Raw genomic sequence first — 11,717 nt, 5'->3', positions numbered from 1 at the left:
TCCCGTGTATACCGGGAATGGAAATTGTTGCGTTATCAGATATGATTCGTTCAGGGACTGTGAATGGTAAGAACCATTTTTGGAGTAATGTTCCCCAGAATAAGGATGACGTGAATGGTTGGGTAATGATGGAGATTTGCCAATATCGTGAGGCTATATCCAGAAGATTGAGGATGTAGCTCGGGTTCCGTCCAGGTCTTCTTACAGGTCCATATACGTCTATCATGAGCATGCTTAAAGGTTCGGTAGCTCGGACATGTAGTGGAAGCCCTTGACGGGAGTCGTGTCGGGCCTTCGTCCGTATACATTTCGGACACGTCTTCACGAACTGAGATACCTGCTCGTGCATCTTAGGCCAATAGTATGCGCCACTCAAAGATCGGTACGTTTTCGTCGTTCCGAGATGGAGCCCATTTGGTGAGTGGAAGTCATCCAAAGTATTATTCCGTAGGTCACGTGGGACGAAACACCTTTTTCCTTCCCAGTAGCATCCGTCGTGTTTCTCGAGAACACCTTGTATCCGAAGTTGTTCAGCTTCCACGTCTTCATTTGAGTGCTTCTTTGCCGATGCATATTCGGAATGGACCAGATTTGTAGCCGAACCAGTATCAATCAGAGTGGGGCCTAGTGGCGTCTGAATCTCAGGAAGTGTCACCTGGGTGTCGAACAGACATAGCTGGTTTCCGTTTGTAATCAGAAACGTTTCCCGCTCTCTCGTTCATTCCACGTGTGGCCTCGCTGTTGGTAGCATTCAGTGTCATCATGGCTGCACTTTCCATGGACAGCGCGCCGTTTCCACAGTTGATGATGTGGCCGCGCTCGGTCCGTCGGTATCGCCCTCAGATGATCCTCTCTTCTCGTTGTTTTGCCCAGGTGGTTCCGGACAGATGGAGCTGGCGAAACCAACAGGGAATGTAGATCCCTGCTGTCCCCCCGTGAGAGCCAAACCATTACCGGGACGTGCTGATGTCGAACTTAGCGATTCATGCCGCCCACCGAATGTGTCCTTGACTAGTCTCATTAATGGTCGGTTCGAATATGCACTACGGAGCATACCAGTAGTCTGGTCTTTAAGGATCTGTTGGGTTACTTGAATCCCCTTCGTGATTGCCAGGAAGGTCACCATTAAAGCATCCTTCCGAGAAACCCCGCGTTGAAGAAGTAGGTCGAAAGGGGTTCCTGGTCGAGTTCAGCAAGTCGATAATCATAACCACTTGTGACCCATCTTCTATCTTTATTATCGGGGGCGCTGAGGTGCTCAGTGGTCTCTGCACCATTTATTCTGGAAAGATAGTCAGCCGGATTTAGAACTCCCGGTATCCACGTAACGGGATCATGAGAACGTAGCCAACACCTCGTGGCTTTAAACCGCTGTTTTAGCCGTTGGTCTCAGCGCTGATCAGGATGTCGTCGATGAACGAGCGAGTATCCTCTGCGAACGGTAGGGTCGCCAGCCACTCCGAGATAACATTATGAAAATGAATTGAGGCACCTGTCGCCCACATTGGCGTGCGTGCATAACGGTACGTCAGGCTGCCCGTTCTGCTTGCGATGCAGCTGATCACTTCTTGTGACTGGAGTAGCAAGGAGCCAATACCTGTACCGCGTTTGCCGGAGTTCAAGCCACATTAATTAGAAGAAGCTTTTGTCCTATGGAGGTCGTACGGCTTCTGGGTTCATCGACTCGTAAGGTGATGGTAGTGTTTGCAGCTGTCTCCTTATTCTAGTCTTTGTTAGATGAAATCGGTGTGCGTGTTTGTGGGCCGCTGCGTGGTCTAGCCGTTTGGTAGTGGGCTGCGGGCTAAACAGATTCCGTATCGAGACCTGGTGAAGCACCTTCCAGTATTGAGTTGATGTTGGGTGAAAAGAGGTGAAGCACCTTCCAAAAGTTTGTGCCGACACTTTTGGTACGCGCGGAATATCATGATGCCCCTTCCTGGGCGGATAATACTTGGTGCAGGTCTACGAACTTCTCGATACACATTCCGCGCGTTTTGCGCCGCTTCCGGGATAGGAGCATTGGGACAATGCGCTTTTTGACCGACAACAATGCGCCCCCCGACCGACTTCGGGTTTAAACTTGGTCGGTGGGCAGGTAGGTAGGTATCCGCCGTCGCTTTCTGATTCTTTGTATGACGTCCACGTACTCGGGGCCGATGGTGGGGCTGAGGTCATCAATGGTCGAGCTGAGGTCATCAATGGTCGAGCTGAGGTCATCAATGGTCGGGCTGGGGTCATCACTGGTGGTTTGACGCTGAATTGTCCACACGTTCGGTTGAAAAATGTTCAGTTGAAAAATGATTCTTTTGGGGCCTGTTTTTCTCTTCTGAACGCGTCCGTGCATCTCCGATAGCACTTGGAGAGTATACTGGCCGTTTGAGACTGGACCAGGGATCTCGGGAGGCGGGCTGCAGGGAGCACGAGCCACTGTTCACCGGGCATATCGTAGACCCAAACGCATGAGATGTTAGCATCAGGGTGTGTAGGCTTCTCCTCAGGTGCTGTACTTTTGAGTCTTCGTTTCCAGGGTCCTCGGAGTATCTTGGGTATAATGGACCATTTGCCATCGACGTAGTCCACGAAGTAATAAGCCTCCATGCTTCTGGCCTTATGTACAACACCCGTAACGTTTCGGAACGGGACACGAGAGGGGCTGTGCTTTTTCCCCTTCTTTTGCTTCCTGCGGGTCCCATACTGGGTCATATTCTGGGTCATATTCGTGGTCACATCTTCATCTTGCTGGTCGTCATAGGCGGGCGGTGGCGACGCGTCAGGAGGTTGCGGAGAGGTGGGGTTGCTTAGTCCCATGTACAAGTAGGGTGTGTCACGGGAGATGACGAACTGGTCAGCAAATGGTCGGCCGTGTTTCGCCCCCGTCTGATCGTGGGCGCGTTCCTCTTCCTGGTTGTCGTATTCGATACCAAGAATCTGTTCACCGTTTTCGTCGTCCATAACTCCGTCAAGACTCATGCTAGAACGGATTTTCTTCATGCCACGTGCCATGTCGATTTTATCAAGAAGTTTACAGTCGTCCGTAGTGTTATCATTTTTGTCTAATTCATCAAAGTCAAATTCGATAAGGTCTTCGACAAGCTCATCGGCAAATTGATCGAGTGAATCCGTACTCCCGACATCCACAAGATTAGGTGTGCTGGCATATTTTGGCACCGTGTACGTGACGTTCTTGTCCACCTTCGAATCCATGTAGTATTTACCCTGCGAATCATACTGCGCGCTCAGACGCTGCAACTTCTCACTCGCACTCAGATATTCCGAGCGCCAGAACTTGGGCGTCCCAGGAGGTGCTACTCTATTCTTCGCCTTCATCTTCGGGTTCCTCAGAAACTTGGGTTCCAAAGTTGGAGATGCTTCCGGTGACATATCCAATACTTCTGCACTCTCAGCGGCAAGACGAGCTGCACGTCTCTCTAAAAAGTGTGCCGTCCAAGGATCCGTCTCATCCACTGGCCGCACACCGTAGAAACGAGGAGGACGCTCTGGCATAACCACCGGCACCGACCGGACCGCGAAATGACGGACCAACTCAATCCCTTCGTTACCACACTCACTTGAGAACACCAAGTATCCCAAAGACCCCGCCGGCATGCATTCACGACCACGCCTTGTCGCTATCAAATTACTCCGTGAAGTTACCATCGCTTTTTTTGGAACAAAAACAACCTGCCCGAACACACACCTGACCGACCCGTCAAAGTTCAATGAACTGACCAAGGTCAATGAACCGCTGGACAGGCAATGATTGCTGGATAGGCAACGACTGCTGGATAAGCACCATCTGATCCGACCGTGACCCCCATCCACTCAGTGACGGGGGCGTATCTTAGCTATTTCTCATAACCCTTTCATCCAGCCCAGTTTCCGGGCTATAAATTTTGGTTGATGGTTCAGGTTACCTTTAATGTCATACTGGCACCTCCTCGAGGGGTAGATTTTGTGTTGCTTGTTCTTGGTGAGTGTGTGGAATTGCTTGGGTTTAGATTTGGTGGTGATGCGTTGTATGAGGAGAGACATATAACACGAGCTTTGAATGTGTCTATAATGAAGTTTGGTTTGCAATTGGCTACAGAGGACAATGGTGGTGGGAAGGAGGATGGGAGTGACGATTCTTCAGAGGACAATTTTGGTGGGCAGGAAGAACGACGGGTACGTGATGACATTACGGTACAGCGTCGGTTCTTTGATAAGCATGGTATAGCTCTTTATCCTGATTCGCAAGGTTTGAATGTGGCTAATTTGTGGTCTTCTCCGGAGCCATTGAATATAGTTTCTCTCGGACCTGGACGCCAGTTCCAGTTTACCTATGCTGTCTGGGATCTACGCAAAAAAGAATTAATGAGTACTGAGCGCTTCCCCGAGCCGCGTCAGTTCATCATACCACCACTACCTGATGCCTCTCTAATTTATGACATCATGTCAGGCAATTACAAAAGCCATCAAAACGAACGTGTGTGCAAACGCTTTATTCCTGCCCCACAACACACCTACCATCCTTACGAAGATAGCGATGATGAAATCGTCATCAGACCCACCGCTCGATTCCAGATGAACTCTGCTCATATTAGAAAAAATCACAAGTACGTCGACTCTGACGACGAAGACCAAGATGACGAGTTCTAGTAGTAGTACTGTGCGGCTCGAGGCCTCGCACCCTCCTCTCGAAGGCGCCGCTCCGACAGACCTAATCGACGCGGTTTCCGCTCTCGGCTAGACTCTGCGAACCCCGCACGACCAGGCCGAACCACGCCTCTAGGCTGACGCATACGCTCAGGTGGAATGAAGTGGCTTGAATCGTATTCTGAATAAGCCAGGAATTCTAACTCCTCATCCGACAGAGACGTCGACTCCGGGTCACTCACCTCACAGTCGGGCGGAAACACGAATGCTGACCTGTTCCTGATTTCGCACGGACACACGAACTCGGGCGAGGTCATCAACCCCGACGACGTCAAGGGTCCACGTGTACGTTGACTCAGTGTCGTATGACCTATGGGAGTCGTGGGCACACTTCTAGCTGGAGCCATAACTATACTTCTTGGTGGAGTCATGGGTACAACCCTGGTCGGAGTCATGGGTACAACCCTGGTCGGAGTCGTGGGCACAACCCTAGTCGGAGTCGTGGGCACAACCCTGGTCGGAGTCATCGGTACAACCCTAGTCGGAGTAATCGGTACAACCCTAGTCGGAGTCATGGGTACACCCCTAGGTGAAATCATGGGCACGGCTCTAGCTCTTGTTCTAGGCGGCATATCTTTGGGCAGAGTCCTGGGCACATCTTTAGGCTGAGTCCTGGGCACAGCTCTGGGCGAAGCAATGAATTCAAATCTCGGCGAACTCGCGGGCTCAATTCTAGGCGAAGTCAACGCTATACATCCCGGCGTGCGTGCCGAACGTGGCAAAGCCGGCCGCGCCTGTGGCGTCATAGGCGGTCGAGGTTTCTCAGCTGGGACTGTGACGCCGCCTGAAGTCCAGGTCGACGTTTTTCCTTGACGGACCGGGGGGTCTGGCTTAGTGCGTACTAGCCGATGGTGTTCGGTCATGCTGTGAGCACTGTTAAGGGTGGATGGCCACCTTTGGACGATCAGGTCTCGAAGCCAACTATCATGTCCCCACCAACTCCCCTTTCGAGAGAGCCGGCCCTGACGTGACCTGCGGTGTGCGTTCTCCCAGCCGTCGTGCCACTCGTCCTGCCAGTCTCTCTCGTGCTGTCGGTCCTGTTGTCGGTCGTGCTCACATTTCCTATGTTGATCCTCTTGAGGTTGCCTACGGTCGTCTTGAGGTTGCCTACGGTCGTCTTGAGGTTTCCGACGGTCGTCTTGAGGTTGCCTACGGTCGTCTTGAGGTTTCCGACGGTCATCTTGAGGTTTCCGACGGTCATCTTGAGGTTTCCGACGGTCATCTTGAGGTTTCCGACGGTCATCTTGAGGTTTCCGACGGTCATGTGGAGGTGTCCTGCGGTCATGTTGAGGTGTCCTGCGGTCATGTTGAGGTGTCATGCGGTATTCATGGTGCCGTGTACGATGGTGTTGATCCTCGCGCTCGTGCGGGCATGTATTGTATTGGTCATCTTGAGGTATCCTTTTTCGTCGCGGGACTTTGTGGATGCATAAATGTTTTGGACTATAGCCGGGGAGAATCTTTTGCGCGAGGGCGCCTAGCCAACTAGGGTCGTTGTGGGGTTCCCAGATCAGCAGGGCCTCGAAGCGGTTACCCATGAAGTCTAGGAATTCAATGGTTTTGCTGGCATGGTTGCTGGCATGGTTGCTGGCATGGTTGCTGGCATGGTTGCTGGCATGTGTGCTGGCATGGTTGCTGGCATGTGTGCTGGCATGGTTGCTGGCATGTGTGCTGGCATGTGTGCTGGCATGTGTGCTGGCATGGTTGGTGGCATGGTTGATGGCAAGGTTGGTGTCAGCAGCGTGTATGACTTCAGTAGAGGGATTTTTTTTGACGGGGTTCTTCATGGGGGATAGTCTAAGTCGATTGATGCGTTTGATGACGGATTTCTGGAAGTTTTGAAGGTTCCTTAATTCCCAGACACGAAGGTCTCGTATACGGAAAGTTGAGAAAGGATCAGAATTTTCATGTTCGCCAACAACCATTTTCATAATAGCGACTTGCATATGGTAGGTAACACTATCCAGATAAGAATAGAACCTTCCTGAGGAGTAAAGTTTGTCATCTAAGGTGCTACCACATTCGATAAATACATTCTCCCAAGCCTCCTGTAAAAAGTCAGCTAAATTCTGACTACTACAAAAGCCTCCAAAAGGGAACTTCAAGACCGACCAATTGCAACGTGTACTATATCCCTCGGGTTCCACACTTGGACGATAACGTGGTGCCACCAGATAATAGTAATCCGGATCCTGAGCCTCTTCTTCTAAACCGGCTAATGAACCTAAATCATGCGTTTCAATGAACGCACAAAAAACCAAAACACCCAAACGTACCATACCACTGGCACATAGCCTTCGATATGCTCCGTATGGTGTCCTGACTCCGTATGGTGTCCTGACTCCGTATGGTATCCTGACTCCGTGTGGTGTCCTGACTCCGTGTGGTGTCCTCATGTAAAAATTGGTCTATCGCACAAAAACAAATTTACCCCATAGTCTAAACGACAGTGACAGTCTTAGCTAGGCCTCGGGGCTTGTCCGGGTTTATTCCCTTCATCACGGCCATGTGATAAGCAATCATCTGCAGGGGGATTACTGCGCCCAATGCAGTTAAACAACCATTACTGGGTACTTGGATTATTTCGTCCGCCACACCCGCGACCAAAGACGGGTCATCTGTGATGCAAATCAGCTCCGCACCACGCGCCTTCACCTGCTGAGCCGCATTCGTCATCGCCGCCGCGTGACTGTCATTGAAAACCAACATCACGACTGCAAAGAACAAACACCCAGTGTGCGTGTGTTGAACACCAAAGTGCGTGTGTAACACCCCAGTGTGTAGTTGTACTGGGAGTTTTAGCTTGTTCATCGATCATTGCGAACGGGCCATGTTTCAGTTGTCCACCACCGTAGCCTTCTGCATGTACGTAGCTTATTTCTTTGATTTTAAGAGCGGCTTCTAGAGCGACTGGATAGCCGAAACCTTTGCCGAGTACAAATATTGATTTGTGTTTGTACAGGCGTTTAGCAAGCTTCTGACAGGTCTGATCGAGGCCTAGACATTGTGAGGCTACGGAGGGCATATGAGAAAGTGCTTCGATGACATGGTCGGCTCGGCTGTCTGAGACGCGTGTGTGTTGGGTGAACCAAACGGCGATGAGGCCTAGCGCGATGACTTGCGAAGTGAAGGCTTTGGTACTGGCGACGGCCACCTCACGTCCAGCATGAAGGTACACACCACAGTTGGTCATACGAGCCACAAGACTACCCACTTGATTAACCACGCTGAAGATCTTAACACCATGCTTCTCAGCCTGCTCCAATGCCTGCACTACGTCCCGCGTCTCACCACTCTGACTCAATGCCAATAGACCACACTCCTTTAACGGACGAGGGAACACACAAGACTCCACATCACTAGAATCAATTATACTCACACTATCGAACGCTTCTAAATAGCGAAATAACTCCTGGCCATATAATCCTGCATAGAAACTGGTACCACACCCCGTCAAACATAAATGACGGATCTCCAATAATCTTGGATTGTTCTCCAAGCCACCCAACTTCACAACGCGACGAGAAACACCTGCAATCAATCCTCTGCCCCCCAATCCAGGCGTTCGGGCCTCCTTGCTGGCTGGTGCCATCTCCCGGCTTCCAGTCTCCCTCGCTGCTCCGGTGGTCACACGACCACCGAAGCTGAGAGCACGACTAATCGCCTGCGGTTGTTCATAGATCTCTTTAATAGTCCAATGTTGAAACGGGGCGGGTTGTAGCGCAAGGTCAACGGCCTGTATGCGGCGTTTGTCTCGCCCATCCTCGAGATGTGCGATCCCGCCTGTGCGCGAGACGTAGCAGACATCTCCGTCGTTAAGAGAAAGATATTCGTTGGTGTAGCTCGCCAGTGCCAGCGGCTCGCTGGCGACGTAGATTTCTTGAGCGCCGGCCGTCCTGGATTGGCCTGTCGCCGTCTTCGCACCTGTCGCCGTCTTCGCACCTGTCGCCGTCTTCGCACCTGTTTGGGTTGTTCCCAGGATGAGAGGGCTACCGTTCCGCGCACACATGAAACCATTAGGGTCGTCTTTGTGCATGACAAGTAGGCCCCATGTCCCACGGAGTTTTTGGACGGCGTTGCGAACCGCGTCTTGAAATTTGATTCCTCGGTCGAGCTCAACACCAATGAGGTTGGCAATGACCTCGGTATCAGTTTGACTTTGGAAGGGTATTCCAGCACGTTCTAGGTCAGCTTTGAGTTCCTCAAAGTTGTCGATGGTACCGTTATGCACGATGGACACACGTTTCTTGTAGTCGAGATGAGGGTGCGCATTTGCGTCAGTTTTACCGCCATGCGTAGCCCAACGTGTGTGTGCAATACCAACGGCATGTCCCGCATGTTTCCGGGACTGTTGTAATTCCGTTTTGAGTAAGTCTACACAATCACATGTACTTCCACGAGAGGCGAATTTGGTCGTCGTTAGAGTGGCACGACCATCCGACCCCGGTCGCCCTCGCCGGTTCGAAATGGTTGTGATCCCGCAGGAGTCGTACCCCCGGTTCTGTAACAGTTCAATACCGTTCAGTAACACGTGACTCGCTTCACCCGACGACCCACAGAAACCAATTATCCCACAGCAATCCACAACCCGTCCCCGGTACTCTTTGGACCTGGTGGCCGCGAAGCTAGAAACCACCGCCTTTGCTTTTCGTTCCAGCTCCACCTGTTCGCGTAGTCTCTGCCAAAACATAATAATTATAATGGAGACTCTGGTCAACCTTTCGGCGGAAGCAATGTCGCTACTCTTCTGCCCAGTCTGCTCGGAACCCTGTAACTGGCGCTTCAGACCCGAGCCCTGCTGCCACTGGATGTGCGCGACCTGCTACCAAGCCAACAAAGACACCTGCGCAATGTAAGCACTTTAAGGTACACACACTTAAAGGTACACACACTTAAAGGTACACACACTTTAAGGTACACACACTTTAAGGTACACACACTTTAAGGTACACACACTGGGTGCATGTTATGACAGCAACTTTCTTTAGATGTCAGCTGGACATTAGGACTGTGTGCATTCTTTACCCAATTCCGCCCGCCTCACCCCCAGACGCAGAGTCGTACGTTGAAACCTTCTTCTGTCCCCGATGTCCCGACAAAATCTTCAGGTCGGTGGAAGCTGTACGTATTCACTCACAAAGAGCACATGACAGGGACCTGACCGAAATGACCACAGCCGCATCGAAGGAAAACGCTTTCCGAATAATGCAGGATCGACAGATCTTAACTCACGTTGCTCAAAGACTGGGGGCCAACAGGGCCACAACACCAACACCACAACTAGACGGATCAGTCCCGACGAATCAGACCATCTATTCTCAATGACCGAACAGCCAAGAGACTCAAGGACTATACTATGGTCCCCAAGTACCGCTAAAGGTTTCCAAGTACCATTGAAGGTCCCAAATAATCTAGAGTAGTAACGTTTAACACGTTAATAAAAAAAGAACTACACAATGATGCCGGTAGATGTGTGCGCTGCATGCTACCTGCACTGCGTGCTACCTGCACTGCATGCTACCTGCACTGCATGCTACCGACGACAATCTCAATAAGTCTCTTCTATACATGATGGCTGTCAAGCTCACTCAAATGGAGAGTACAGCCAATACATTGTCCCAAGTAATGCCTCCCAAGTAATTCGTCCAATACCAATAATTCGTCCAATACCAATATGTCCGATGCGCTTCAGACCGACAGATGCTGCGGGTATTGTATCATAGATGCCTGCCATAGAGGCAGGTTCCCGCAGGAAAGGAAGGACGAGTCTAGCCAAACAAAATCGTTGTAAATGCGTAGTACTGTACATTGTGCCACTTTGGCATCTTCTATTATCAGGGGCCTATGGGAGGCGCCTGTGGGAGGCTATGTTGCCTCCTCAAGTCTCGTTCCCGGTTTTGTTCCCGGTTTTGTTCCCGCTGGAATGTGTGTGCACACGATGAGCACACATTCGGACACTTTCCTACTGGAACATGTCGGCTTGTAGGATCTGGGTGACGTCCCTGTTGACGGTAACGTTTCGTGCGTCTACGTCAAGGCCGACGTCCTTGATCGAGCTGGGTGCATTTCCGCGATTGGTCCAGGCCCTGAGGGCGTATCCAAGAGCTCCGAAGAGTAGTCCGACACCGGCGCTAGCTCCGACGGTGACGCCGGCAACGGCGCCTGAGGAGAGTCGGTGGGAGTCGTCGGCGACGATGACTGGCACGGGTGCCACGGCGGTAGGGCAGTCACCGGGTACGGGTGGTGGCGTAGGCGGGTTGCAATCAAAGGACGCGGTCATCTGGTCGAGTACGTCTTTGATGCTGGTAACGAATTGTTCTGCGTTCTTCGAGAACGCTGCGGTTTTGTAGAAGGTGAGGTTCATATTCTTAAAGTCTTCCTCGTACATTCGTCTAGCGCAGTTCACAAACCCAGCCTTGTCCTGCTCCCCGAAGCCGAACCCTCGCTGGGCACACAAGGTTGAAGACTCGTAATATACATAGTCTGGCTCACTAACTAGCACCAGCGGCACGATTCCGGCGTCCGTCATTGCCTTTCCAACTTGCGCCAGAGAGGGATATTCGTACTCCCCACAGTTGGCCGCTGCCTCCATGGTTCCAGGATGAGGCTTAGCGTTAGGAAAGTTGGCAGGACCCAACAATTTCAACAGGTCGTCGTATTCCTTCCTCTCATCGTCGCTGAGTTGCACATTCTTTGTGGAGAGTTGCACGTTCTTTGTTGAGTTTGTGAAAGTACTGCCTCTAAGACGGAGGTTGCGAACTGGCAATGCCTGTCCCTGCTTCGCCTTGTCGTTGAGTTCGAGCAGCCTGATGTAGTTCCCACCGTTGCTGACGGGGTCGTAGATAGCGGGGCTATCGTTTGGATAGTACAGATTGGTATTGATGAATTCAGGACTCCAAAAGTGGGGCGACTCAGGTTCTACACCCGAGTTAGGGTTCCACCAGTCAATGCCCAACTGGGCGTCGCCCTCGTAGTGCGGTAGATCGTCTGTGACAATAAGTACGATGCGTGCGGCAATGGGT

General features: G+C 51.5%; 7 protein-coding genes across 7 annotated transcripts; 2 read left to right on the top strand and 5 right to left on the bottom strand.

The window, feature by feature from the left end:
• Positions 1-2,286: 2,286 nt before the first annotated feature.
• Positions 2,287-3,657, bottom strand: GNI_102570 (hypothetical protein; the record flags this gene model as incomplete). Its single annotated transcript, XM_011132918.1, has 1 exon — positions 2,287-3,657. The coding sequence occupies one exon, from the start codon at positions 3,655-3,657 to the stop codon at positions 2,287-2,289; it is 1,371 nt and encodes a 456-aa protein (XP_011131220.1).
• Positions 3,658-3,900: 243 nt separating this feature from the next.
• Positions 3,901-4,638, top strand: GNI_102560 (hypothetical protein; the record flags this gene model as incomplete). The annotated part of the gene is made up of 1 exon (XM_011132917.1): positions 3,901-4,638. The coding sequence occupies one exon, from the start codon at positions 3,901-3,903 to the stop codon at positions 4,636-4,638; it is 738 nt and encodes a 245-aa protein (XP_011131219.1).
• GNI_102550 (hypothetical protein) lies at positions 4,635-5,042 on the bottom strand (the record flags this gene model as incomplete). The annotated part of the gene is made up of 1 exon (XM_011132916.1): positions 4,635-5,042. One exon carries the CDS (start codon positions 5,040-5,042, stop codon positions 4,635-4,637), a length of 408 nt encoding a protein of 135 aa, XP_011131218.1.
• A 289-nt stretch (positions 5,043-5,331) lies between these two features.
• GNI_102540 (hypothetical protein) lies at positions 5,332-5,508 on the top strand (the record flags this gene model as incomplete). The annotated part of the gene is made up of 1 exon (XM_011132915.1): positions 5,332-5,508. The coding sequence occupies one exon, from the start codon at positions 5,332-5,334 to the stop codon at positions 5,506-5,508; it is 177 nt and encodes a 58-aa protein (XP_011131217.1).
• Positions 5,509-5,599: 91 nt separating this feature from the next.
• On the bottom strand, positions 5,600-6,974 carry GNI_102530 (hypothetical protein; the record flags this gene model as incomplete). Its single annotated transcript, XM_011132914.1, has 2 exons — positions 5,600-5,991; positions 6,038-6,974. The coding sequence occupies 2 exons, from the start codon at positions 6,972-6,974 to the stop codon at positions 5,600-5,602; spliced, it is 1,329 nt and encodes a 442-aa protein (XP_011131216.1).
• A 160-nt stretch (positions 6,975-7,134) lies between these two features.
• On the bottom strand, positions 7,135-9,385 carry GNI_102520 (glutamine-fructose-6-phosphate aminotransferase; the record flags this gene model as incomplete). Its single annotated transcript, XM_011132913.1, has 2 exons — positions 7,135-7,409; positions 7,486-9,385. The coding sequence occupies 2 exons, from the start codon at positions 9,383-9,385 to the stop codon at positions 7,135-7,137; spliced, it is 2,175 nt and encodes a 724-aa protein (XP_011131215.1).
• A 1,272-nt stretch (positions 9,386-10,657) lies between these two features.
• On the bottom strand, positions 10,658-11,717 carry GNI_102510 (putative transmembrane protein; the record flags this gene model as incomplete). The annotated part of the gene is made up of 1 exon (XM_011132912.1): positions 10,658-11,717. A coding segment is annotated over one exon (1,060 nt), but the record flags the coding sequence as incomplete, so codon positions are not given.

This window comes from Gregarina niphandrodes (genome assembly GCF_000223845.1).
Source record: "Gregarina niphandrodes unplaced genomic scaffold scaffold00022, whole genome shotgun sequence".
Lineage (NCBI taxonomy): Eukaryota > Apicomplexa > Conoidasida > Eugregarinorida > Gregarinidae > Gregarina > Gregarina niphandrodes.
This window is presented reverse-complemented; position numbering and strand designations above follow the sequence as displayed.